The sequence below is a fragment of the Balaenoptera ricei genome, chromosome 6, assembly GCF_028023285.1.
Source record: "Balaenoptera ricei isolate mBalRic1 chromosome 6, mBalRic1.hap2, whole genome shotgun sequence".
NCBI lineage: Eukaryota > Metazoa > Chordata > Mammalia > Artiodactyla > Balaenopteridae > Balaenoptera > Balaenoptera ricei.
The window spans coordinates 114,190,014-114,216,811 of NC_082644.1; the positions used below are offsets into that span (position 1 = coordinate 114,190,014).

General features: G+C 53.2%; 1 protein-coding gene across 2 annotated transcripts in view; it reads left to right on the forward strand.

Moving 5' to 3' along the window:
- The window catches only part of LMX1B (LIM homeobox transcription factor 1 beta), an 83,964-nt gene extending 69,660 nt beyond the window's left edge, over positions 1–14,304 (forward strand). Inside the window, exons 3-8 of one of the 2 annotated variants that reach the window (XM_059925624.1) lie at positions 4,358–4,590; positions 6,860–7,041; positions 7,234–7,311; positions 7,454–7,520; positions 9,534–9,698; positions 10,012–14,304. In XM_059925624.1, the coding sequence (XP_059781607.1) occupies positions 4,358–4,590; positions 6,860–7,041; positions 7,234–7,311; positions 7,454–7,520; positions 9,534–9,698; positions 10,012–10,169 (883 nt within the window). In that variant the 3' untranslated portion in view covers positions 10,170–14,304. The remainder of the gene's footprint in view (positions 1–4,357; positions 4,591–6,859; positions 7,042–7,233; positions 7,312–7,453; positions 7,521–9,533; positions 9,699–10,011) is intronic. The other variant, XM_059925625.1, reaches the window with a different exon arrangement.
- The last annotated feature ends 12,494 nt before the right edge of the window (positions 14,305–26,798 follow it).

The following is a 26,798-nucleotide window of genomic DNA, read 5'->3' on the forward strand; positions in this document are numbered from 1 at the left end:
AGGCAGAAGCCAGCTCTTGTGGGATGCCTTCTTCATGCCAGCACAGGGCCGAGGGCTTTACATGCATTCAGCTCTCCCAACAACCCCATAGGTAGGTACCATCATTCCCATTTTACAGATGAAGAAATTGAGGCTCACTGTCTTGAACAAAGTCACACAGGGAAAAGTTATGAAGCCAGGAGGGAACCACAGGCTGCCTGCTTTAGCCTCCTGCCCCACACCCAGCTCCCCTCCCAGGTGGTCCTGTCTCCCCAGGGCAGGTGGGTGAGGCTCCCACAGACCGGCTTGGGGGTGGGGACTGACTTGTCCTGCCTCACGGGCTGAACAGGGCTATATTGGATGGTTCAGCATTCATTCAGCAAACATTCACTGCTCACCTTAGTGTGTGCAGGGACTTAGGCTCAGCACTGAAGACACAGAGGTGACCATGGGGAAGGTGCACCTGGAAATACGTAAAGTGCAGTCCTCAGGAGAAGTATCTGAGACTGGAGAGGAGAAGGGGGCTTCCTGGAGGAAGGGATGCCCAAGCTAAATCCTTCATAAGCAGATATTTGCCAGGCAGAGGCTGGGAGAGGGGGAATGGCGTTCTAGGTTGTAGGCACAGCGTGAGGAGGAAAGGGTCTGCGGTTTACATGAAAAATGGGGAGGGGGGATGTGTGGATTGCCAGCAAGCCTATGTGTCTGTGTTGTGGTCACGAAGCTGCCATCTAGATTTGGAGCTTCTGGATTGGGGGAGGAGCCGGGGCGGGGGGATTGGCACCGAGAGGGCGGGGCAGCTAGAGGGAAAGCCACAGGGAGCTCCCCCCCCGCCCCCCCCCCCGGGGCCAGAGCTTCGGAGCTGCCCCACAGCACCCCATCGTCCCCTGACCCCGGGGCCTGCCCCATCCTGGCCTCCCAGCCCAAGTGTGGGAAGCAGCAACACACCCATCTGGAATCCCCAGCCCAGCTGGGGAGTGGGGACTGTTGTCCCTATCTCACAGATGAGGAAAGTGAGGTTCAGACTTGCCCAGGATCACAGAGCCGGTCAGGATGGAGAGCAGGACCAGGGCTCCAAATCCAGTGCCCTTGATGCTTTCTGGGCCTTTCACATCTGGCTCTGGAGCATCTCTGGGGCAGGAGGGGAAGGGAAGCTGGGTGGCCCGGAGCTTTTCAGCCTGAGCAACTCTACGTCTCTGGTCAGTATTTGCAGCTTCTGGGCAGCATTCACGGAGAGGCCTGCCCCAGCCCCCAATCACTCCCTCTGTGCTCACAGCTTTATCCTGACAACTCACTGCATTTTCACACTGAGAAACAGGCAGTGTTGCTGAGCCCATTATACAGATAAGTGAGCTTAGAGAGAGGAAATTACTTGCTCAGTCACAAGCCAGCAAGTGGTGGAAACAGGCATTGAACCCGAGTCCATCTGATTCCAGTGCCACCCGCCTGTAGCTGGGGCTGCTTCTCAATGGCTGGTTCCACCGATCCTTCATGGTGGGAGGGATCGAGGGAGGGAGTGGGGGGCTCACAGAGAGGAGGGCACCCCGCTGGCACCCCAGCCCCTCCCACACACACAGTTGGTAGCTCTCACCCTGGCACGGTAGACAAAGGCAGCCCCATAATTGGGAGCGAGTATTTCATGCATCCCCCCCGATGTTTTATTGGGTGGAGAGATGCTTGGAGACCAAACGGATGGCACATTCTGTTTATAAAGTGTGCGGTTTGTTTTATTTCCCGAGTTTTTGCAATCTAGATAACAGATGATGCCCCAAGTGGCTGGCGCTGCCTCTATAATGGCGGCACCGAGGCTTTGGAGAAGTATTAATAATAGATTGTGTTGATGAGTTTGGAGAAAGTAGCAATCGACCCCCTGCTGCCAAGGCATTAGCGCGGCTGTTCTGAACGAAGCCTGCATGGTGGCAGCGCCTGCAAATGCGGGTCACACACCCCTCCCCCCCGCTGCCCCCTCCCACAGACTAAGAGGGCCTCCTTTCTGGGAACCGCCCAAGGTGTGCCAACCCAGCCTGGGGCCCTGGCCCTGACATGGTGACACAGAGATGCAGCCATTGCCTGTCCACCCGTGGGCCACAGAGGCCAGGCTGCAGCCCTTAGTGGGGCCACCAGGTCAGGAGGTAGAGTGTGGGGAGAGGGACAAGGAGGCAGTGAGAGAGGCAAGGCAGAAGTGTCCTCCATGTCAGAGCAGCAGGTTCTGCAAACCTGGCTCCTTCCCTAGCCCCTTGGCAGAGTTGGAGGGCCAGCCAGATTCCTAAGGGCCTCTGCTTAGGGTACATGGACAGTGGAGTGGGTTGCACCCTGAACAAAGGTCTCCAGCCAAAGGGCCAAATTGGAGCTGCATCCATCTCATGTACCCGTTGTGAAGGCATGCACTGTGTGGGCCAGTGGGGTCCTGTCTGCCTGAGCCTCTGCAACCCCCAAGCCTTCGCTCATGGCCTTTTCAAACACTGAGGCCTCCTTGAGGATCAGTTGAACCTCTGTAGAACTGGGAGCTGACAGGGCCATGTGCCATCACTCTGATGTGGTACTCAGTCATTGAGTTAAATGCTCAGTATCATTGAATCCTGACAACAGCCCTTTGAGGGAGGTCCTGTTGACATCCCCATTTTATAGTAGAGGGAACTGAGGCCTGAGATAAGCATAGAGGATGCCACCTCCCCCAGACTGGGGCATCAAAGAAGGCTTCCCAGAGGAGGTGGCATTGGAGTTGGGCATTGCAGGATGAGTAGGAGCCTGCTGGGTAGACTAGAGGTGGATGGCAGGGGTTGCTGGGGTGTCCCCAATTTGAGTGCCCTGGCCAGTGCCAGGGCAGCAGGCAGAGCTCGGAATGGCCCTGCCCACTGCATCCCACCAGCTCGCCATGGGTGGTGCTGATGGCAGCCCCGGGAAGGGAGGCAGGCTGACAGCCTTGCATTTATGGCCATTTCTGTTCCAGAACCGATTAGTAGAGAATTGCAGCTGTAATCTGTGCCTGTGATGGCGGGCCGTAAAGAGGGATGGGATGTGCACAGTGCTCCCCAGGTGGCGCCCGCAGACGTGGCCCGGGGACGTGGGGAATGAAAAATGGTTTTAATTCCCTCCCAGCAGCAATAATTTGATTCTTCATAAATTTTTCCATCAAAGTGTTGTTCCCACAGAGCGGGGCACGTGACAGGGATCGGGGGCCGGGAGGAGCGGTCAGTAGGTGCAGGCAGAGGCGGGGCCCTACTGCTCAGACTCTTTCTGCACACTCGCCGGAGTCACGAAGACCCCCGCCCCCACCCCCAGCTTTGTCTCCGGAGATGGAAGATGGATCCTCCCTGTCACGGAGGGACTGGATCAGGCCCGGGAACAGAGCCGGCTCCATCATTTACTACCCACGTGACCCTGAGCACGTGACTCTGCCTCCCAGCACCTCAGTTTCCTTATCTCTAAAATGGGATTGATATTTCCTGCCTCATAGGGTTGTTGCAAGGATGAAATGCATTTCTGCATGCAGAGCGCTTAGGAGAGCGGCTGGTACACCATACGTGCTCCGTGAATATCTGTTCACGGTGTAGATTCCTAAGCTAAGATGAGGGATAAGCAGGTGGTAGCCAAGGCAAGGGCCAGAACATGTTGAAGAGCGAAGGTGATGGTGCTCTGGAGAGACTGCAGGCTGTCCCAAGGGGCCGAAGCCTCGGGGAGCAGAGGGGTAAGAGAAGAGGCAGGACTGTGAAGGGCCTGAGTGCCAGACTCAGGAACTTGAAGGTTCTCGGGAGGGCACTAGGGAGCCATGGAAGAGTCTAGAGCAGGGAAGCAACATGATCAGATGTGTGTTTTAGACAGATCCCTCTGGCTCTCATCCTGGATGGTAAGTTGAAGGGTTGGAGAGGCCAGGAACCCAGGGAGGGCACTGGGGCAGCCCTCAGGCAGGAGAGGAGGGACCCAGGCTGGGTGATGGGTTGGGCAAGGCTGGGGATTGCTTGGATGTCGGGGAGAGGCAGGGGCAGAGAGGAGGAGAGCCGGTGCTAGAGTAAGGGTAGATGGGGCCTGTGGGCTGCCTGGCCTTCCCCTCAGGGCAGGGGCCCACCTGGCTCCCAGGGAAGGCAGAGGCTGAACCTGCACTCTGCCCTCTAGTGGCCACTGTGTCTCTGAGCGGGACCGACCCTGAGCTGATGCTCCCAGGAGAAGGCACCTCCGGGCAGGTTGCCCAGTGCCCACCGTGAGGCCGCCAGGGCCCTGTGAGCCAAGGGGGTAGGGCTCCCACTGTCTGGCTCTGTGCCCAGGGAGGGCCTCTCCCACTTGGGCTGGCGGGTCAGCGTGGAGGGAGGAAAAGGTGCTCTGTGGGCAGTGCCTCTGGGAGGGACCCCTGAGCCCAGCCAATGCGCCCACTCTGCACCTGCAGGCTCTTCGCGGCCAAGTGCAGCGGCTGCATGGAGAAGATCGCCCCCACTGAGTTTGTGATGCGGGCGCTGGAGTGCGTGTACCACCTGGGCTGCTTCTGCTGCTGCGTGTGTGAGCGGCAGCTACGGAAGGGCGACGAGTTTGTGCTCAAGGAGGGCCAGCTACTGTGCAAGGGTGACTACGAGAAGGAGAAGGACCTGCTCAGCTCCGTGAGCCCCGACGAGTCTGACTCCGGTGAGCTGCCCCTGGAGCTGGGGCAGGTGGTGGGGAGAGCCGCCCCTACAGGAGAAGCCCGCTCGTGACCCCAGGACCTGCACTATACACAGACACTGCACCCACATCCGATACGCACGCGCACTGATGTGTTCAGTACACACGTGCACATGTGGGGCGCACACAGACACGTGTGCACAGCCCCACAGGCACACGAATGTACCTGGACGCTATCACGCACAGGTGTAGGTGCATGTGATGACAGATGCACACACACAAGCACATAAAATGCATGTGTGGATACCCATGCCCAGGAGTGTAAATACACAGACACATGTCCATGTGTAGACATGTGCTTACATGCCCAAGCATGCAGAAGCCCACAGCCATGTAAACAACATGTGCACGCACGCCCCAGCACACTCACGGAGTCAACACCTATGCATATGGCTGCACATGTCCATCTACGTGCTTACATGTACTGTAGCTTGCACACACGTGCTGGCGCACCCCCTGCTCTCTGGCCCACCACCCTCCCCCTCTCTAATCCTTGCTGTGGCCACCCCCCACGACAGCACAGCATCCCAGGGGTCTCTCCCAGCACCGGGTCTGCAGGCTGCAGGTGTCTGATCTGATGCAGTCTTTCTCCATCACCCTCCAGAGTCTTCAGCAGTAGGGAGCAGTAGCCCCAAGCTATTCCCTTTTTCCCAGCTGCATGGGGAGACTGGGGCCCTCAGTGGTGGAGGGAGAGACTCCATTTCCCGGGGTGAAGCCTCCTCTCTACCCTGCTCCAACCCCCAAAAGGCTTTACCAGTTTGGAGCCCTCCTGGCAGGAAGGGCAGGGCCAGCCGGGAACAAGTCTTAAGGAAGGAAAAGTCAGGGAGCAGGCTGGCACCTTGTCCTTCCTGGGGGTGGCGAAGATGGACTGGAGCAGGGGGCGTGGGGAGGAGGCGCCCTGATCTGCCGGGCCCTGTGGGGAACCTGGAGCCCACGGTCACAGGACCTGCCCACACGAAGGAGCACTGTCCCTGCCAGAGCCTTTGGAGGTGTGAGCTCCCAAGCCACCTGTACCTCTGTCCATCCCTGGGCAGGGCACCATGGCGGCCAGGCTGCCTGGGCTCCTGTGGGAGAGTAGAGGCCAGCCAGATGCCATTGGCATGTTCACGCCAGGCCTAGGGAAGGGTTCTCGGAGGGAGGTCCCCTCCACAGGGGCTCATGCTCAGAGGAAGATGGTCTAGGATAAAGGAGACCAGTTCAGACTCAGGGTCAGCAGGAGGCATGGGGGTGGGAGGGAGGCTCTGCTATCTGTCTGGGGCTGGCATCTCTGAGACCCACAACTCGGGCATGGAAGTGGGTGTGGGTGTGCCTCCGGGTGAATACACATGCTTCTGCATGCAGGTGTGTGTGTCTGTTCAGATGTGTGCATGTCTGTATGTCCCCGCCTGTGAGCATGCACCTCTACGTGTGTGTGTGTGCATGCGTGCACATGTCATGGTCACAAGTACTCCTGTGTGAGAACATCTGGAGTGTGTGTCTTTGCCCATCAATTCTTAGTCCCTGGAAGCTCCAAGGAAGCAGGCCCCTGGTAGCCTCCTCTCTGGGCTGTGAGGCCCAGCTAGTGCTGGGCTAGTGCCGTGGGAACTGGCTTTCCCAAAGGCTGACATGCTGGGCTGGGGTCTCCCGGGCACCGGAGGCCAGCAGGACAAGGTGGGTCCCAGGCAAGATGGGTCAGGGGAAGCCCAGGGCCAGAATGAACACAGATGCCAGCATCTCTCCTCAGGCGGGCCATGGTCCTGATGAGGACAGCAGATCGGCCACAAGTGAGCATCCTGTGCTCCCTTCGGTGTGTCCAGCCACGTGTACACCTGCGTGCTTCTGCAGCGCCCATACCTGTCCCCGTGTGGGCCTGTATCTCTACCATTCTGAACGCGTGCGCATCTGAGTGTGCAGTGCATGCGTGCTTGTGTGTCTCTGCCTGCTCACCAGGGTGCCTTCCTGTGCGTGTCTGCCTGTGGGGTCAGCAGAGCAGGTCTGGGGGCCTTGGCTCAGGTCTCCCTGGGGGTCCAAGATAAGGAAGTGAGGAGTGTGTGCTGGGGAAGGGGACACACAGGGCCCGGATGGGAGAGGAGAGACTAGATAGGCAGGGCCTGTGGGCCGGGGGGAGGGGGTGGTCTTTACCCTGAGGGCACTGGAGAGTCGTGGCAGGTGTTAGCAGGAGATGATGGGATCCCATCAGGTAGCAAGTTGCCTGAGGATACAAAGCTGACAGGCTGGGGTGTGTCCCCCACAGTGAAGAGTGAGGATGAAGATGGGGACATAAAGCCGGCCAAGGGACAGGGCAGCCAGAGTAAGGGCAGTGGGGACGACGGGAAGGACCCGCGGAGGCCCAAACGACCCCGGACCATCCTCACGACGCAGCAGCGAAGAGCCTTCAAGGCCTCCTTCGAGGTCTCCTCCAAGCCCTGCCGGAAGGTGAGGGGCGGCTGGGGTGGGGTGGAGGCTGACACCCCCGCACGCGCTGCCTTTCCAGACACCACCCCTTCTGCTCCTACTGGGGGCTGGGCGTCCCTCCCCCTCCCCGCCCATCCCCACAAACCTGCTGCCTCCCAGCTGCTGCCCCCCCACCTACCCCCAGGCCTGACCCGTCTCCTTCTCTATGGGCAGGTCCGAGAGACGCTGGCGGCAGAGACGGGCCTCAGCGTGCGTGTGGTCCAGGTCTGGTTTCAGAACCAAAGAGCAAAGGTGAGTACAGGCACCTGCCACCCCGCTGGACAGGGGTGGGAGGGGGAGGGGGTGCAGGCAGAAGACCAGGGGCCTGATGAGGGTGGGGTGGGAACGAAGGGGGGCTGGAGACGGAGACTGGCACACACTGTGTCTCCTGCAGATGAAGAAGCTGGCACGGCGGCACCAGCAGCAACAGGAGCAGCAGAACTCGCAGCGGCTGGGCCAGGGTGAGCAGGGCGGCCGGGGTGGGGCTCAGTCTCTGTAACTAGACTCCCAAGAAACCTCCCGCCAGGGCGATCGGAGCCCAGGGAGCTGCTGCCTTGCAACCTGCTGAGATCAGTAAAGGAGAGAGGCAGTGGGGGCCGTGGGACACAGGAGGGGAGATGGCAGGGTGGGCAGCCCAGAGGGGTGGCAGAATTTCCATATTCAAAACAGCGATGCGGTGTGCCAGGCACTGTTCTCACCGTTCCACCGCTCTGTCTCACTTAATTCTCACAGCTCCCTGAGAGGAAGGGCATCGTTACATCCCATCTCACAGATGAGGAGACTGAGGCTCAGGGAGACTAAGGGACTTGTTGGGATCACTCAGCTAGTAAGGGGCACAGCCAGGCTTCAGCCCGGAATGTAGGGCTCCTAAGCCTGTGCTTTTAACATGACCATACACCCTACTGCCCACAGCAGAATTCAGCAGAAGTCTCCAGAGAAGTCTCCAGAGAAAGTCTGAAGGTGTTGAGGAGTCCAGAGTGGACTGGGCTTTGCCCAAATGCTGTTTCCACAACTTGGGCTGGGGCTGGCCTCCCCGGCCCCATGGGGACATGGAGCCTTCTAGGTCTTGAAGGGAGGGCACTGGGAGCTCCCTGAGTCTGCCAAACTGGGGTAGGGGCCTCAGCTGCCTGCTCCCAGGTGAGCCGGGGTCTCTGAGGCAGATGTCAAGGGATTGATGGGCAGCCCCTTCTACTCAGAACTCTGCGGCCAGACCAGTGTCCCAGGCTGGACCTTGGGCTTCAAGGCCGTGGCCTCAGAGCCCAGCTCTTCCTGTCTTCTCTCTCTGCCCCCTCTCCCGAGATGGCCCAGCCTTCTGGGGCTGCAGCCACGGCCTCAGGTCTCCCAGCCTGCTCCCAAGCTGTGTCTCACTCTCCGGTGTTCCCAGATGCCCCCTGGATGCAGCCTCCCCAGGAATGTTCCACGGTCCCCTTGAGCTCATCACAGCCCATACTGCACTTCATACCGCTGCCCCTGCTGCCACATGTACAAAACACCCACTACAGCTCCCCTACCCCGTCTCAGCAAATGGCACTACCACCCCAGTACCCACACCAGGAACCCAGAAGTCACCTCCCCCGTCCTGTCCTACACACACCGCATCTGCTCAGTCACCAAATCAGGCAGTGGTTTCTTGTCCCATGTCCCTCATGCCCCTCTTAGTCTTTCCCGCATCTGCATTAATACGGACCCCAACCCCTCCCAATGGTCTCCTCCTCTGGCCTCCACCCTCCCAGCCTTTCTCCACAGTCCCTCCACAGCTAAGACCCTCCACTGGCTTCCTACAGCCTCAGGGGAGCCCCCACTCAGCTCGGGTCCCCAAGGAACCATCTGTCTCCCCAGGCATGACCTTCTCTTGTTCTCACGCTCCAGCCCCAAGGACTGGGCTCCTTGCCCCCACGGGGCAGTTTCTCTCTTCTCTGCCTTTGCTGCCCTTCAGCCTGGCATGCCTGCCCCCTGCTCGGCTGGTTGAACCTCTGCTGGTTGTTTAAGTCACATGGAGGTGGAGGGCCCCTTCCTCCAGGAAGCCTTCCTTCCCTGAGCCTCATTGGCCGGGGTGCGGGCTCCACCTTGATGCTCCCAGATGCAGGGCACTCACTGCACCCATATGTTGTCGAATCAATACTAGCTGCTCACTGGAAGCCTCTGTCTTCCCGAGGCTGGGAGCTCCTGGAGGGCAGGGCTGTAGGAGGAAGGGAGGAGGTGGGGAGGGAGGGCTCTTTCTGGAAGAGACGCTGGACTGTGTGTCTGGGGAAGGTTGGTGGGGTGGGGGGTCAAATATGTAGGCTCAGTGACCCTAGAAGGCCACAGGCAACCTCAGCAGGGGCAGGGCTGGGAAGGAGGAGGTCAGAGAGACCGCAGTGGGCAGCCTGGACTGGGGGGTCGTGAGGGAGGTCATGGGACTCCTGGGGTACATCTGTGAGGTCTCCAGGACAGGGCAGGCAGGGCCGGTCAGTGAGGGCGTGCTCTGTCCCCAGAGGTCCTGTCGAGTCGCATGGAGGGCATGATGGCCTCCTACACGCCGCTGGCCCCGCCGCAGCAGCAGATCGTGGCCATGGAGCAGAGCCCCTACGGCAGCAGCGACCCCTTCCAGCAGGGCCTCACGCCGCCCCAAATGCCAGGTGACCACATGAACCCCTATGGTAAGCCGCCCGACCCCCTGCTGCCCCAGCACCGCCCCTGCCCCCTGCCTGACCTGGCAGGCCTGGGGCCGAAACAGCCACCTCCCGCCCCAGGGCCCCCGGCAGACACTTCCAACACAGCCCACCTGCCTCCTCCTGACCGGAAGGGGGCGCCCTGGAGACCTCACCCACACCCCCCAACCCCTCTGGTCGGGCACCGTCGGCAGGTCATCCTGTCCCCTCCCTCACCTCCAGCCACACTGCCTGTAGGGCCAACAGGGCCCCCAGGAGCCCCAGCCTGTACCCCGGTGCTGACACTGCCTCTGCCCCCCAGGGAACGACTCCATCTTCCACGACATCGACAGTGATACCTCCTTAACCAGCCTCAGCGACTGCTTCCTCGGCTCCTCGGATGTGGGCTCCCTGCAGGCCCGCGTGGGGAACCCCATCGACAGGCTCTACTCCATGCAGAGTTCCTACTTCGCCTCCTGAGAGCCAGCCGGGCCGCACGGACGCTTGGGCGAGGGCCCTGGGGTGGGACTGCAGGCCGCAGAGGCTGCCTCGCCACCCGCACAGACTCTACAGACAGCCATACGGTGCCCTCCCCTCGGCCAACTGGGCCTGGCTAAAGTGCCCACTGGGCACAGCCAGACAGGCAGACGGGCACAGCCTGGGCAGGGGCTGTGTCCTGCCCACAGAGACTGTCACCCCCAGGGACCCAGAGCTCTCGGACAGCCACTCATCTCCCAACCCCACCTTGGCCTCCATTGCCTCCTTCCCCCTCCCCATCTCTTTTATGGGAAGCTTAAATTCTCTCTATTTTTTTAAATGTCCTCTCTCTGTCCAGGCCACCTCCATGGCATGGGCCTAGGTCGAGGCAGGGCCCCCGTGCATGCCCCCAGACGATGGTGTGAGAAGCGTGTGTACCTGTGCCCTGCACTGTGCCCACCTCCCCCGCCTCTGAGGGCAGGCCTGCCAGCCTAGGATCACCCCTTCCAGCTGGAGCCTGGAGCAGGAGTAGGGAAGAGTCTGGCAGGTGGGCCAAGCCCACCACAGCTCTGCCCTGAGGGGGAATCATGGGGGGACCAGGGACGGGTAGGTTGAGCCCAGGCTGACTCAAAGGGATGGAGACATACATGCACATGCACACACTTAAAGGCACACCCATGCGGAAACACACACAGATATATGGACATGCTGAAAGAGACAGACAGGCCTCTGCGGGTCAGCCCTGCCCTGTCAGGAAGGGGGAAGAGGCCAGACAGGGGCAGGGAGTCCCTCTGATAGCAATAGGAGGGGAGGGAGGAAGCGAGGAGGTTAAGGTGAGCTTGAAGCACATGGACACAGATGTATCTTAGCCTCTGCCCAGACGGGGGCTGCCTGGGCAGAGACAGAGGCCGCAGAACCAGGTAGTATCAGACCAAATGGCAGAACGTCCAGGCGGAAAAGCATCTCAAAAGTCACCCACTTGGCACTCCATAGGATGTTTGGTTCCTGCCCAAGCCACTTCTGCCTCTCCTCACATACCTCCAGTGACTTCATCGGGCCCCAAGTCAGCTGCCTTTTCTGCTGATTTCACCTCTGCCCTATTCAGCCCTGAGTCCTCGCTTCTCAAAGCCAGGCTTTTCCAGCTGCTCCAGCTCTTCCTTTTAAACTGTACCGCCCAGCCTGGCTCCAGCTTTCCCTTTAAAGGTATGGAACAGATATAATCCAGTCCTCCCACTGTCATCAGCCAGCCAAAGTGAGCAGGTCAATCACCTCCCCAACTTTAGGCACCCTGCCTGTTAATGTGGCCTGAGATCCAGTGAATGGTTAAGGGCACATAACCTTGGAAACTCACCCTGCCCTTTTGTAACCAGAGCCCCTGACCCTGACACATGTGTGACAGCTAAGCCACAACTCTCTTCTGTGTGTGTGTGGAGGGGGCACTTACTGGTCCCTGGAGATCCAGTGAAGGACCTTGACTTTTTTCTTGTTACGTTTCCTCTTATTTGATTCAGTCCAGCCTGTGGAGTTTCTCTGCATCCCAACTCTGTGACCACTGGTTTGTTCTCTCTCCTCAGCACATCTGCCGATGTAAGGAGTCGGCCCTGTGTGTCTCACCCAAGGCATGTGGACCATTTTGTCAAACACCCTGCTAGGAGCCAGATACTGTATCAACCTCTGCCCCCAATCTACCCAACTCTAACCCTGTCAAAAGAGGAAGTGAGGCCAGGCTGATGGGCCCTGTTCTCAGTGACCCCTTGCTGGCCCCTGGAGGCCACTGTGTCCTCAGCCAGTGCTCATGGCTCTGCTTTCCATTCTAACACTGAGCCCTAGGCTGCAGAAGTCTGCCTGGTCCAGCCTTTGAGCTGATGGGATGACGGGTGTCTCTCCACCCGTCTGGAGAAGGGCCCCTCTGTCTGGCCCTTCCTGGGATCCTCGAAGTTCACCAACATCCTCTGTGATTTTGCTTCTCTGTCCTCTGGGGAGACCTCAGTCCCTCCAGAGCGTCCTAAGCCAACCTCCCCGCCCCTCCTGGGCTTCTGCACTCACGTCTTGCCACACTCTTCACCATGGCAGAGCTGTCAGAGCGGAGATGTGGCTCAGAGTCAGCCCTCAGGCCCAAGCAGCCAGCCTGGCCCTTCTGGGCTCTTCTTGTTCTACACAGAACTTCCACAGGGTCTTAGGTGATGTCCTGAGTCCTTCTGCAGCCTCAGCCCACCTAGGTTCTGTGCCATCTCTTGGTCCTGGGTCACCACTGGTCCCTTAGGCAGCCACTCTGGTTTCTTGAGAGATGGTCCCCTTTCTCCTCTTATGCACACACAGTCGAATCATGCCAGGGGCACTTGGGGCAGGTCCAGGGGTAGATGTTCTCCCCCACCAGTGGGCCTGGCCCTTCTCTCCCAGACTCTTTAAGTTGGAAGGAACCTGAGGAATGGGTCAACTAGTCCACCCCTTATTCTGCAGCTGGGAAATGTGGGCCAGGAGAGGGGCAGGGACAAGGCCTCTCTCAACTAGTCAGGGACAGAGCTGGAGCAGAGAATAGGGACACCACGCCAGCTCCTCATCCCCTGTGTCTGGTGAACGACCTCCAGGTCAGGGGGCATGACTCGTCTTGGTAAAATTGCCATTCTGGAGCCTCATAAACCCCAACTCCAGCCTGGGCTCTGCCTCTGCCATTACACTGCTCCCTGCCAGGAGCTGGTACAGGACACCCACACTGATGACCCACAGATTGTCAAAGCAAGAGGGACCTCAGCCCCTCATGCCAAAGATGCCCCATCAGCTAGTTTAGGTAGCACCTTCACTGTACTGCAGCTCACTGCCCCCAGGCTCTGATGCCCACTCTGCCCGGCCCTGGACTAGGTGTGGGGACACAGATGCACAAGATGTAGGCCCCCCTGCCTTGAGGGGCTCTCTCCTAGGAGGAGAGGCATACACATTTCGCCCCAAGCCTGTCTGGACATTGTTGGGGACCCATTTCTCAGATGAGGAACCTGAGGCTCAGAGAAGGTCACCCAGCAGAAGCACGCAGAACCAAGCGGACTTGCTGGGGTCTGGGGCTAGCTGAGGTGGCCAGGCTCTTCCCACTTCGCGCAGGAAGTGCAGCCTTGACCTGAGGTGGGGGGCGTGAGTAGCCAGGACCACCCCCACCCCTGCCGTGATATGGGATCACCATCACATGGTGCCTGGGTGGGAAGCCCAAGGGAAGGGGGAGGTGACAGTCTGGTCTCCGGAGGAAGAGGGAGAAAGTGAGAGGTGGGCAGGGGGAGTGCTGGAGAAAAGCCGAGTCCTGTTCCCCTTTGGGGAAGTTGAGGCTCAGAGAGAGGAAGGAATATGCCCCAGGTAACACAGCGAGTGTTACCACCTACCCCATGGAGCCTTCCAGGGAGGCCACACAGGGGACACTGTGGTTCTAAGGGTCAGACCATGGGCTCAGCAGAGCCCATAGAGAAGGGGCCAGTGCCAGTGGGCTGGGCATCTTGGGAGGCTTCCTGGAGAGGATGAGGTAGGGGGGCCCACCACGTCCAGATGAGCAGGGCCCTAGCAGTGAGGCTTGGGGGAAGGAGAACTGGCTGACCCCTGCCTGGGCCCAGCCTGAGCTCTGGGCACCACCTGGGGTGAGACTCTCATCTCCCATCTGGGAGAACCTGCAGCTCTGGGCTCACTCTGCCCCACGGGGAAGGGGGTCCACGCTCACAGGCACGCACACAGACACACTCACACCCAGACACACATGAAGGCTCACGGACCCACACTCGTAGACACGCCGCCTGGGGGCCAGGGGAGCAGGAGGGACCCTCCAACATTTGGCCTTTGGACGGTGCCATTTCCAATGGGCCTCTCTGCTGCGCCCCCGCCCCCTCCAGGGTCCCACGGGAGCTCAGCCCAGCCAGGTGTGGGGACCGGGCCACCGGCCATTGCTGTTCTCCTTGTACAGACTCTCACTGTCCACCCGCCATCCCCAGACACATTTTATTTAATAACTTGTCATTGTTAAATTATTTATTAGCGTTTACCACATCACCACCCCGCCCTGCCCTCCACTCTCACCTTCTGCCTCTTCCCACAAAAGCAGAAAATGGAAACAACAAAAAAAGATGAGACATCAGTATATTTGTAAATAAACCAACCTGTACACGCCTGTGGTGCCTCTCCTTGGGGGGAGGCTGTGCGGGGCCTGAGCCAGTCCTGCACGAGACGTCAGCAGATTTCTCAATGGGCACCAGGGACAGCAGGTCAGGAAGGGAGAGCCTGGGGTCCCTGGTCTAGCCGAACACATTCCCTTGTCCCACCCCATAACTGTCATCTCCCCAACCTTGTCCTATCCCAACCCTGACCCATCTCCATCCTTGAAACAAATGCATCCCTCCCATCCCACTCCATTCCTTTCCCCAACACAATCATTCATTCAACCAACCAATATGAAGGGCCCCTTAAGTGCCAGCCGCTAGGCTGAGAAGTGGGGCTTGGTCCCTGCCTCAAGGAGGTAGACAGTGTGATGTGAACTCAGTTGAGGTACAGTGCAGCCTTGTTATAGGAGTACCCAACCTCATCTGGAGGAGTGGAGCATCATGGAAGGCTTCCTGGAAGAAGCAACATATTGAGCTGAGATGGGAAGTTAGCCGGCATGGGGGCACTGAATGGGGAGGAGTGTCTGCGAGCGCTCCAGACTTGTGCAAAAACTCAGGGGCTGGCAAAATCTTGTGAGTCTCTTAAACTGCAAGAATAGCTAAGTTTGGGGCTGGGGGAGAAGCAGTGAGGCTGGAGGCAAGGGCAGACCATCCAGGGTCCTGATGCTGAGTGGAGAATAGATCCAATTAGGTCAGATGGACTGGAGACTGGGGTCAACTGGGTCACCTAGGTGACAGATGACAATGGCTTTGACTAGGGTGGTAAAATTGGGGAGAAAGAAGGGGGCAGATCCTGGAGATACAGGTGAGAGGGGAGTCAGGGCAACATCTAGGTTCCTGGATCACTGTGATGGGGTCCCTGGAGCACTCTGATCTGGGGCACGTGGAGCTGAGGGTCTCTGGGGCATCCAAGAGGTGTCCTGGACAGGGCTGAGCCTCAAAAGGACCAGATCTGAGTATCCAGGTGTTCAACAACCAGGGGGATGGTCACTGAGGCACAAGGTGGGCGAGCTCACCCAGGGGAATGTGACAGGGAGAATAAAGCTGAGGCCAAATCCTGAGGAATCCTGAGGACTCGGGGCTGGACATGGCCCTGGGATCCAGGGGAGATGGGGGTGGGGGTGGGGCCGGGGGGGTGGAGATGGCAGAGACTCAAGGAATGTGGTTCTCAAAGTATGTTCCTTGAGGTCTCAGGTTTCCTCAGGGTACCTTGGGGAGTATCAGTGTGTGTGCGTGCGTGTCCATGTGTCTATGGAAATAGCTCTGTGGGGCAGTTTGCCTGGGTAGATTGTGTAGGAAGCTGGGAGTCTGCACGTATTGGTGTATGGTGTGCAGCTGGCTGTCTAGATCTGTGTATGGAGTTGGGTGTCTCAGACTTCTGTCCGTGTGTCGGTGAAGACGTTTGCACAACCACACCTGGGTACATCATTGCACATATCTGCCTGGTTGTGCATCTGGGAGGTCTCACGCCCACAGACCTGAAGTCCTGATGCGCTCCTCCTTCCCTCACCTTCTGGTTGCTCCTTCTCAGCCTCCTCGCCTCTCCTGCAGCCGGGATCACCTGGAAGCCACCTCAAGCATCTCTCCCTCTGCCCAGGGGCACCAGCGCCCCTGGGGGCAGCTCCGCCCCACTCTCTCCTGCAGTCTCGGGTGACTCCCAGCCCCAGGGGCTTCGGGGTGAGGCCCTTCCATTCATCGCTTTCTTCACATCCCACACAACCCCGAGAGGCAGATGTCAAGGTCCCATGTTTCAGAAGGGAAACCCAAGGCTCAGAAGGAGGAAATGACCAGTTCAATATGACAAAGCCAACAAGAGGCAGAAGAACCAGGGCTCAAAACCAGGTTTAGCTGTAAACCCATGGCCTCAACACCACCTCGGATGCCTCCCCAAGCCCACACTCTCCAGCTCTGCAACCTGGTCCTTCAAGGTCGGGCCCAGGGACCCAGGGAGCAAGGAAACTCTCTCCTACCTTCAGAGTGGCCTCAGAGAAAGTAAGTCACTTGGCCTAGACTGCACAGCACAGAGGCGGGACTAAACTGGGTCTTCTAACCAAGCCCCAGGCCTAGGCTTCTGAGAGAGGAGCCTCCCAGCTCAGACCCCCCACCCCACTCCCAGCAGTGGGCTGCCAGCTCTCTTGCCGACAAAATCCTGTCACTAAAAAATGTTTGGGGGGCTTCCCTGGTGGCGCAGTGGTTGAGAATCTGCCTGCCAATGCAGGCGACACGGGTTCGAGCCCTGGTCTGGGGGGATCCCACGTGCCGCGGAGCAACTGGGCCCGTGGCCCACAGCTACTGAGCCTGCGCGTCTGGAGCTTGTGCTCCGCAACAAGAGAGGCCGCGACGGTGAGAGGCCCGCGCACCACGAAGAAGAGTGGCCCCCGCTCGCCACGGCTGCAGAGGGCCCTCACACAGAAACGAAGACCCAACACAGCCAAAAATAAATAAAATAAATAAATAAAGAAGCTTTCATTTAAAAAAAAAAATGTTTGAGGGGGTGGAGGGGAGGGGCTGTGCTAATCCACTGCTCCCCTCTCTCCTGCTTGTCTTCTCCCCGCAGCCCAGAAAGTGAAGTCAGGGGAGGGGGAGGAAATGTAGGCCGAGTATGGAGACAAGAGAGGGTGTGGGAGAAGGTCTCCCTCCAGGCCCCTCTTTCCAAAGGACCAATAGTAGCCAAGTCCCTGCCACTGCCAGTCACAGACTTTAGCTCACTGACCCTCACAACAACTAAGAACAGCTCTTATCCCATTGCAAAGATGAGAAAACTGAGGCTTGGAGAGAAGTAACTTGCTCCAGGGTGATTCCTCCCAGGAACCTGGGGTTGGAGAGGGTCTAGACCACCGTTCTGTGGGAGTTGAGAAGAGGGGTGGTCCCAGGAGAGGAACGTGACTCTGAGCCCACCCTACGAAACTTGTCTTCGAGGGTCTGAGGCCCGGCCCCGTCCTGCCTCTGGAGTTCACCACTGCTGCCTTCCCTGAGAAAACTGAGGGCTGTGAGGCTGGATTGGAGAAGGTGAGGTCTCTGCAGCAGCTACGTGGAATGCGAATCTACCTGACAGATGCACGGTTAGACAGGCGGTCCAACAGGCATTAGGAGGATGGTCTGAAGGAGGGTGGCTGCATACAGCCCTGCAGACCCCCACCGTGATGAGAGGGGTGCCCCCTGGGCTCAGGCAATGCAATTGGCCTGCTCGCCCATGGCTGACCTGCTGGAAGGTTCGACGGGCACTGAGGCAGAGGATTAGGTGGCTGAGGGGTTCCACCCATTGCCTCTGGGAGCAGCCCTCAGGGATGCTCACCGTGCACCCCACGCTGTGCTAAGCCTTGCATATCTCGTTCCACTTTCTCCTCGAAGCCCCGTGGGGCGAAAACAATTGTAATGTCCACTTGACAGTGAAGACTCTGCCCTCCGCAGTTCCTCCTGTCCTTCTGACCAGCGCTGCTCTGCCTCAGATGCCCCCTTTTGGCCTCTGAGTGTCCCAGACCCCACACCAGGCAGACCTTGACACCGTACACTGACGACGGATGGACAGGGGGCTCTATTATGGCTTTGACTGCAGGGCAACCCCTGGGGCTTGACTGGAGAATGGAGACAGCCCCCGGATTGCTCATCCCTTTTGGTCTTCATCCCCTGCATGGCAGACCCTCCCAGAACCCTGCCCGCCTGGGAAAAGCATAAGAAGGAGCTGCGAGACAAGCACAAAGGACTCAAAGCTGGGGGAGGGGGTTCATCAGCTGTGCCTGGGAAATCAGGGGAAGCCTCCTGGAGGAGGGAACAGCCGGAACAAGTGCTCAGAGGTTGGAGCCTCAGAGGACCAGTGAGGCGGGGCACACCCAGGTTAAATTCAGGGTCCAAAGGCCAGAGACAGCAGGAGGTGAGATGCCCACACTGGGCATGCCAGGGGTCAGTCAGGCCCTTGGCAGTGACAGGACAACTGACACATCCCATACTCTGATTTAGCTGAGAATAAAGTGAGCACACTGTGAGATTCTGAATAATAGAGAGGAGTATATGTAAAGTACCTATTTGTGGCCTAAAGAGGAATAATAAAAACCAAAAACCTCTGTATCCGTTCCCTAGGTTACAAAAATGTACCAAAACCGTACATTTTCAATTCCTTGGAGCCCTTGATGTGCCCCACCATGGTCCCAGAAGCCCGTTTCTTCATTTGAAAAACTCTGATTCAAATCGGAGCCAAATCTGCAACGAAGTAAAGTGCAGGAAGCTCTCAGCACAGAATCTAGCAAGAACGGGCCCAGTGGCGGGGGCCCGTCGTGCATCTCCTGTCTGCACGGAACATCCAGGCGCCTTTCTGTGTGCAGCACCCCACTTTCACTCCTTACCTCCCTTGGGGTGCTTTGCTATTAAATCCCCAACACAGACCAGAAGCTAGTTTGAATTTTGCTTCTGAACCTGCAGTCACCCATCAGGCCACGAGGTGGCGACCGGGAGTCAGGCAGGTGACAGCTGAAGCATCAGTTAGGCTCAAGAAACAATGCAGAGATGGGGCAGGCTTCAGATCATGGCCAGAGAAGGAAGGAGGGAAGAAACTCTCCTTCTGGGAGGCTTCTGTGCACCACGCCCTGTGTGAGCGCTTTACGAGGATGATACCATGCATTCCTCAGCATTCCCAACTTACAGAACAGAAAAGTAGGCTCAGAGATGTTAAGGAACATTCCCGAGGCCACACAGCTAGGAAACGGCAAAGTTGCGATTTGAACCAGAGCTGGGGCAGAGACACAGACAAAGGAGGAGGAAAACAAGGGGAGGTGGGAGGGGGGAAATAGCAGCCTTTCCTTGAGCCCTTGCTTCAGCGACTTCCAGCCTTGTCTGTCCATCTCACTGATTCCTCACACTCACCTGTGAGGCAGCTAATGGCACTACTTCCATTTTACTGATAAGGAAACTGAGGCTCAAGGAGGCTTCGTATCCTCAGTGCCCTAGCTCCTGGGGAATCACCTCTCCCTGAGCCCAGAGGGAGGAGCGCAGGGGTGAATAGAGGACTGCAAGGCACCCCCCACAGTCCCGCCTGGCCCCTTCTCCTCCACCCCTCCTTCAGGACCCAGAGAAGCCTCGTTCCCCAGGCACATAAAGGGGGCCTCCCTCACCAGTGCAAGATCCAGCTCCACCCTCAGTGTGTGCTGGTCCTTGTGGATGCTTCCAGAACAGGGGATGCAGGTCACAGTTGGGATCCCCAGATTCGCGGGTCAGTATTTCATTGTGATCATTTCAATCCCTGGGGCCTACTAATGGGGGGCAACTGATCTGGTGGGGGCCTGGGGCTCTGAGGGTACCCCATCCCATCAAGCTTCAGAGAATGGGGGTAAGTGCGATGATGTCAAGTTCCAGTCCCAGCTCTGCCAATTACCGGCCATGTGACCTTGGGCAAGTCACTTAACCACTCCAAGCCTTGGTTTCTTTGTAAACAGAGGGACAAGCATAGAGCCATCATGAGGGTCACATGAGCAAGTGGACCAGGCACAGGATTCAGCCAACCCCAGGTGCTCAAACAGTGGGGCTAAGATTATTCATGGGTGCGCCTCACTCTGCCTACGCAGGAAGCTAACTCAGCCCAGAACACTGAACCAAGAGGAGCCCAAGGGCCTTGAAGGCGGTGGATGGGGGGTGGTCCTTAGCACTGACAATGGCAAGGCTCCCCCACCCCTTTAGGCCAGGGAAGTTTCCAGGAGCTGGGTTTCCTGTGACACCAGCCTACCTTTCCCCATGCTTGGAGGCTGACAGACACCTGGGCCTCCCATGACCTCAGGGGCCATACCAGAGGAGGCATCGAGGCACAGACAGTCAGCCAGGCCTGAGTCTCGTGGCACAAGTTACAGGGATGCTGGTAGTTATGCTATCTGAGCTCTTGGCCATGAGCACATGCCTGGTCCCCTCTGGTGCCACACACACAGAGGGGAACCCCCTCCAGTTCACACACAGCTGGAACTGGGAAGGGCCAGGCAGTGCCGCAGGGCCAGGCAGTGGGGTACTTCATAAGCAACAGAGGTCAATTGAAAAAGTGAATTACTGGTGCTGAGTTACTAATAAGCAAACAATCAAGTTATACCCACCACAAAAATGACCACAAACAGAGCGACTGTGACAAAAGCAGAAACCTGGAGTCATGCTCTGCAAAGCAAAGTGAAGCTGCAACTCTGGAAGAAAGCAGCTTACTACAAGGGGTCTTGTTGCTTACAAAATACTCTGCCAACAACAAATAATAATGATAATAGTGATGACGACCGGACAATAATGATAGCTACTGAGTACTGGGTACTTATCATAGACTAGTGCCTTCAGATATGATCTCATTTCATTTTCACTCAAAGTACCATCATCCCCATTCTACAGATGAAGACGCTGAGGCTCTGAGAGGTGAAGGAGCTTGTTCCAGGTCACAGAGCTAGTGAGTGGCAGACCCTGAGAGCAACTTACCGCTGTAAACAAGCAACTCTGCCTAGAAGGAAGGCCAGGACAGACAGGAAAAGCCCCAAATATTTTGCAACTCTGCCTTTCTGAGGGGTGGAGCGGGCTTCACCGGACCAGGCTCCAAGCCAAGGAGTGCCTTGGAATGGCCTGAGAGACAGAGAAGGAGGCCGCATCCCAGGGCAACAGGAGTGAGGATTCAACAGCAAGGCCGAGAGGTGTGGCCCATCTTAAGCTGCCACCCAGGTGCTGGCCAGCAGGTTGGCTCAGACAGGCCAGGACAAGAGAAGCAGGGAGAAAGGGAGACTGACAGCCAGAAAGCCACCCTCCCTCTCATGGCTAGCCCCGTCTATCACAGGCATGGTCTGTGCCTCTTGCACCATTGCCTTGTGCAAAGGGAACAGCAGAACTCAGGGTGGCCAGCCACTTGCTAAGTTCACACAGCCAGTTGGCACAGATGGGAAGATGGGGAAGGGAAGAGAGAAGGGTGGGTCCATTTTCACAGATTAAATGCCCCCCAGGCCAGGAGAGTCCAGGGAAGAAATCTTGTAGATTAGGAGCCTAGAAAGTTGATGAACATCAGGCAGGTCAGGAGAAGAAGCAGGAAGAAGTAGGCGTCATCCATGGGGAGGCCAGATATAGAAGCAGGTGCAGGAGCTGGGCTGGAAGTCTGGACTGGGACCCCTGGGAGCCTGGCCACACTCCCTGAGGCCTTTGCAAATCACTGGGAAAGGTGGGCACCTGTCTCAGAGGTGACTCCTCAAAGCCACGGCACTGCTCAAGAGGGGGCCTGGCCAGCAGCACCATTGCAGGGAGGACTCTGCTACCACCAAACAGGAAGAATATTAAGACAAACTACTGAGATTTTTTTCCCTGGAGTTTTTACTTTATATTAGTTGGCTGCTGTGTTGTTTGGTACAAGGTTTATGATCATTTTATCTTTCTCAGGGAATGTATCTTTCTTCATTAGCTAATGTCTATCTCTGTCCTGTTCAGTGCTTTTGGTATTGAATTCTACTTTGATAATAATGTTGGTGCTCCTACATTGTTTTTTTTGTGTGTGCCTTAACCTACTATCTTTGTCTCTGTCCAGCCCTTTATTTTATATTCTTTCTTTGTTCTTTTTTGGTTATATCTTACTTTTTTTTGAAGTGTGTAACTGGAGTTCATTTTTCTTTTTGTTATATTTGATACATACACAAAACTTATAACTGATATAAGTTGTGAAGCATAATAAGATAAACACCTGTGAACCCAACTAGAGCATTACGAAAGATAGAAACTAGGACACTACCAAGACCACTGAGTCTTCCTGAGTATCCCAGCCCATCCCTCTCCTACCTCATCCTGAAGATAACCACTATCTTGTATTTTGTGTTTATCATTGCCTTGCTTTAAAAACAAAAACTAATTCCTGATCCCATAAAATTATTATCGCTGTTTTCCATGTTTTTGAACTTTATGCTAGTAATATACTATGCATAGTCTTCTACTAGTTCCATTTTTTACTCAATATTGTAGCCAACATTCATCCACATTCTCGCATGTGACCATTATTCACTGCTGTCTAATATTCCATTTATTTTTTAATTTTCCTATTGCAGATATTTGGGTTTTTCCAATTTTTCATTAAAACAAACAATGCTGCAATGAGTGTCCATCTACATAACTTCTAATGCACACATACCAGAGTCTTTCCAGAATATAACCTGGTGAGGAGTTGCTGGGTTGCCAGGATATGCACAGGGTCAGCTGTCTCAGACAAAGTCTGTATTTTCCATGGTGATTTTACTATTTACACTCCCGCCAGCAATTAAGAAGAGTTCCCATTGCTCCCCACCCTTGACAGTACTTATCGATTTGGATCTGCCCCAAAGGATTAGTGAGGTTGAGCATCTTTTCATATGTTTATTCACCATCTGTGTTTTCTCTTTTGTGAAATGCCTATTTACATCTTTCACTCAATTTTCTTTTGGGTTGTTTGTCTTTTTCTTATTTATTTCTAGGGTTTTTAAAAATATATATATTCTAGATACAAATCCTTCACTAGTTTTATGTGCTACAAATAATTTCTTCCAGCTTGTGGAATAGAAGTTCTTCATTTTAATGTAGCCTGATTCATCATACATTTATGGTTTGTGCTTTTTTTGTGTGTCTTATTTACAAAATCCTTCACTACCTGAATCAGAAAGATATTATCTTACATTTTTTCTTAAGTTTTAAAGTTTTGACTTTCACATTTAAAATTTTAACCCATTAAGAATTTATTTTGGAGTACAGGTGAGATAAGGATCCAATTTCATATTTTTCCATATGAATAATCAAGTATTCAGGCACCTTACATCAAATAGTTAATACTTTCCCAGTCATCTGAAAAGCCAACTCTATCGTATGTCAGCTTTCTACACATGTGAACTTTTATTACTGTTGCACTGGTCTATTGGTCTAATCCCATGCCAATACCACATGATCTTAACAACTAACACTTGATATTAAGTCTTGATTGCATTTAGGCATGTTTAACCACCATGTCTTCTTCAGGAGGGTATGGCTAGTCTTGGGCTTTTGTTCTTCCACTTAGAATCAGCTTGTAAAGTACTTTTTTTTTTTTTTTTTTTTTTAATTTATTTATGGCTGTGTTGGGTCTTCGTTTCTGTGCTAGGGCTTTCTCTAGTTGTGGCAAGCGGGGGCCACTCTTCATCGCGGTGCGCGGGCCTCTCACTATCCCGGCCTCTCTTGTTGTGGAGCACAGGCTCCAGATGCGCAGGCTCAGTAGCTGTGGGCCACGGGCCCAGTTGCTCCGCGGCACGTGGGATCCCCCCAGACCAGGGCTCGAACCCGTGTCCCCTGCATTGGCAGGCAGATTCTCAACCACTGCGCCACCAGGGAAGCCCTTGTAAAAAGTACTTTTAAAAATCCTATTGGGGTTTTGATTGGAATGACAATTACTCTATAGATCAATATGTGGAGAACTGAACAGGATAAATCTCCCTGTTCATTAGGTCTTCTTTGACATCTTTCAATAAGGTTGTATCATTTTCTGCAACAGGTCTTGCACATCTTTTATTAGATTTATTTTTAGATTCCTTACTTTCTGTTGCTATTCTAAATGTTGTCTTTTTCTGAACTGTTTTATAAGCAAGTGTAGAGACGAGCAATTTAGTTTTGAATATTATATCCTGCCACCTTCATAAACTCATTAATCCTAATAATCTCTTAGTATATTATTTTGGATTTCTTAATGTAGATAATCATCTCACCTGGAAATGATAGTTTTGTTTCTTTCTAATCAATGTTCTTCTTTCCTTCCTTTTCTTCTCCTTCTTGTTCTTTTTAAAATATTAAACACATTGGCTAGGACTTCCAATAAAACGTTGATTAGGAGGATATTAAAATCCTTATCTTGTTTTGTTAAGGATAATCCTTTTTACTTTTTATTAATAAGTACGATTTTGCTAAATTTTGTAAGTTAAGAAAATTCCCTTATTTTCCTAGGAAGGTAAGAATTTTAATCATGAAAGAATGTTGATTTTGATTAAATGCTTCTTCTACATAGATCTTCTCCTTTAACCTGTTAATGTCACTGCACATATTTACAAGTTAGTATATATTAATAATGTTATAGAACATGTAATACATGCTAATATGTAATATAATATCTACTATACATAATATAATATATAATATAGTAATAATATTAATATTATATTAATATATAATATATATTAATGTTAAACCTCATTAGGTCCATGGTATAAACCTGGTTTGGTCATGATTTTTAAATATCTTGTTGGATTCAGTCTTCTACTCTTTCTTAATTTTTGCATTTAGGCACATGAATGAGGTTGTCCTGATTTGAATAATAAAGTTATACTCATTTCTCAAAGTGAGCTGATAAGTGTTCCCTTTTTTCTATTCTCTGGAAGAGTTTGTATAAAATTGTAATATCTGTTCTTTGAATGTTTGAAATCATCTGGGCTTGATGTTTTCTATGTGGGATTAGCAACCTATTTAATTATGTTTAGTGGTTATGGGACTATTCAGGATTTTTTTTTTCTTAGCCAGTTTTGATAAGTCATGTGTTCCAAAGAATCTGTGCATTTTGCCTGTTTTAAAATTTATTTAATACAAAGTTATATAGAATATTCTTTTTATCCTTTTAATCTCTGCTCTAGCTGTAGCAATATTTCCTTTCTCATCCTTAATATTATTGATTTATGCCTTTAAAAAATTCTTTTTAAATTTTGCCAGATGTTTATCTACTTTATTAGTCTTTCAAAGAACTAATTTTGGCTTTGTTGATTCCCTCTACTTTATCTTTATTTTTCTATTTTATTAATTTATGATATTCTTTCCTTTTCTTTCATTGAGTTTCTATTCTTTTCCTATTTTTGTAAGTTGGATGCTTAGCTAATTGTCAGCTTTCTTTTTAAAAAATATAAGCATTTAAGGCTCTAAATTTCCCTCAAACTACCACTTACACTGCATTACAAAAGTTTTGATATGCAACATTTTCATTCATAATGGCTTTAAAATTTTCCAGTGTGATTTTTTTCTAACTCACAAACACATGGAAAAATTTTTACTCATTGTTTTATCATTGATTTTTAACCTAGTTGCATTGCAGGTTACAGAAACATGATCTGTATATCAGTTATTATAATTTATTAAGAATTGTATTATGTTCTAGTATGTGGTCACTTTTTATACATTTCCCTTGTGTGGATGAAAACATTTGTATTCTCTAATTGTTGGATTCAGGATTTTATCTACATCCATTTGTTCAAGTTTGTTAATTGTGTAGCTAAAATCTTCTATATCTTAATTTTTTCTTTGCTTGACATAGCAATAACTACAAGAGATATGTTGAAATCTTCCATAATAATCATGGATTTACCAATTTTTCTCTGTAGTTCTGTCCATTCTTCCTTTGTATATTTTGAGGCTATTTTATGAACTGAATTGTTTTATCTTCCAGTTTCATTAAAACTTTTATCATTATTAGGAACTCTTTATCTTTTATAATATTTAACTTAATGACTATTTTTTTGATACTAATAAAGCCACTCCAGCTTTCCTTTGGTTGATATTTTTTCTCATTATCATTTTGTTTTTTGTTTGTTTTAATATTTATTTATTTATTTGGCTGTGTCAGGTCTTAGTTGCAGCACACGAGATCTTGGTTGCAGCATGGAGGATCTTTTGTTGAGGCACGCAGGCTTCTCTCTAGCTGTGGCACATGGGCTATAGAGCACGCGGGCTCAGTAGTTGCAGTGTGCGGGCTCCAGAGCGTGCAGGCTCAGTAGCTGTGGCACGCGGGCTCTCTAGTTGTGGCGTGCAGGCTCTAGAGTATTCAGGCTTACTTGCCCTGTGGCATGTGGGATCTTAGTTCCCCAACCAGGGATTGAACCCGTGTCCCCTGAATTGGAAGGTGGATTCTTAACCACTGGACCACCAGGGAAGTCCCCGCATGTATCATTTTGAATGCCTTTATTTTCAGCCTTTTGGTGTCCTTATGTTTTAGCAGTGACTTTTGTACACAACATACAGCTGGATTTTTAAAATATTTAATATTTCAAATATTATGTCTGTCTTTTTACTAAAGAGTTTAGCACATTTACAGTTTTTACAGTTAGTGATAAATTTGGATTTGTATCTGCCATCTAATTTTGTACTTTCTTTTTGATCCACCCATCTTTTCCATGGTTCTTGTTTTCTTTTCCTCTACAGATTTGGTAGTTACATACTCCTTTTCTATTATTTTTTAGAAATTACCCTTAAAATTTTATTTTTCGAACTTTAAAAAAAGTCTAGGGTTAATAATTATTTAGTCCCCCCGCCATCCCTAGATAATTCAAGGACTTTAAACCACGTTAATTCCAATCACCCCTCCCAATTTGTATATGATTGACATCCAGTATTTGAGTTCTACCTTTTTTTTCTTTTTTGCCCACAAAGTAGACATTATTACTGCTATTAACACTACTTTATACAGACACTTTTTGTTTAAATTTACCTACTTGTTTACCACTTCTTTACTCACCATTTGTTCTTGTATATCAGACTTTCCTTTGGGGATCAT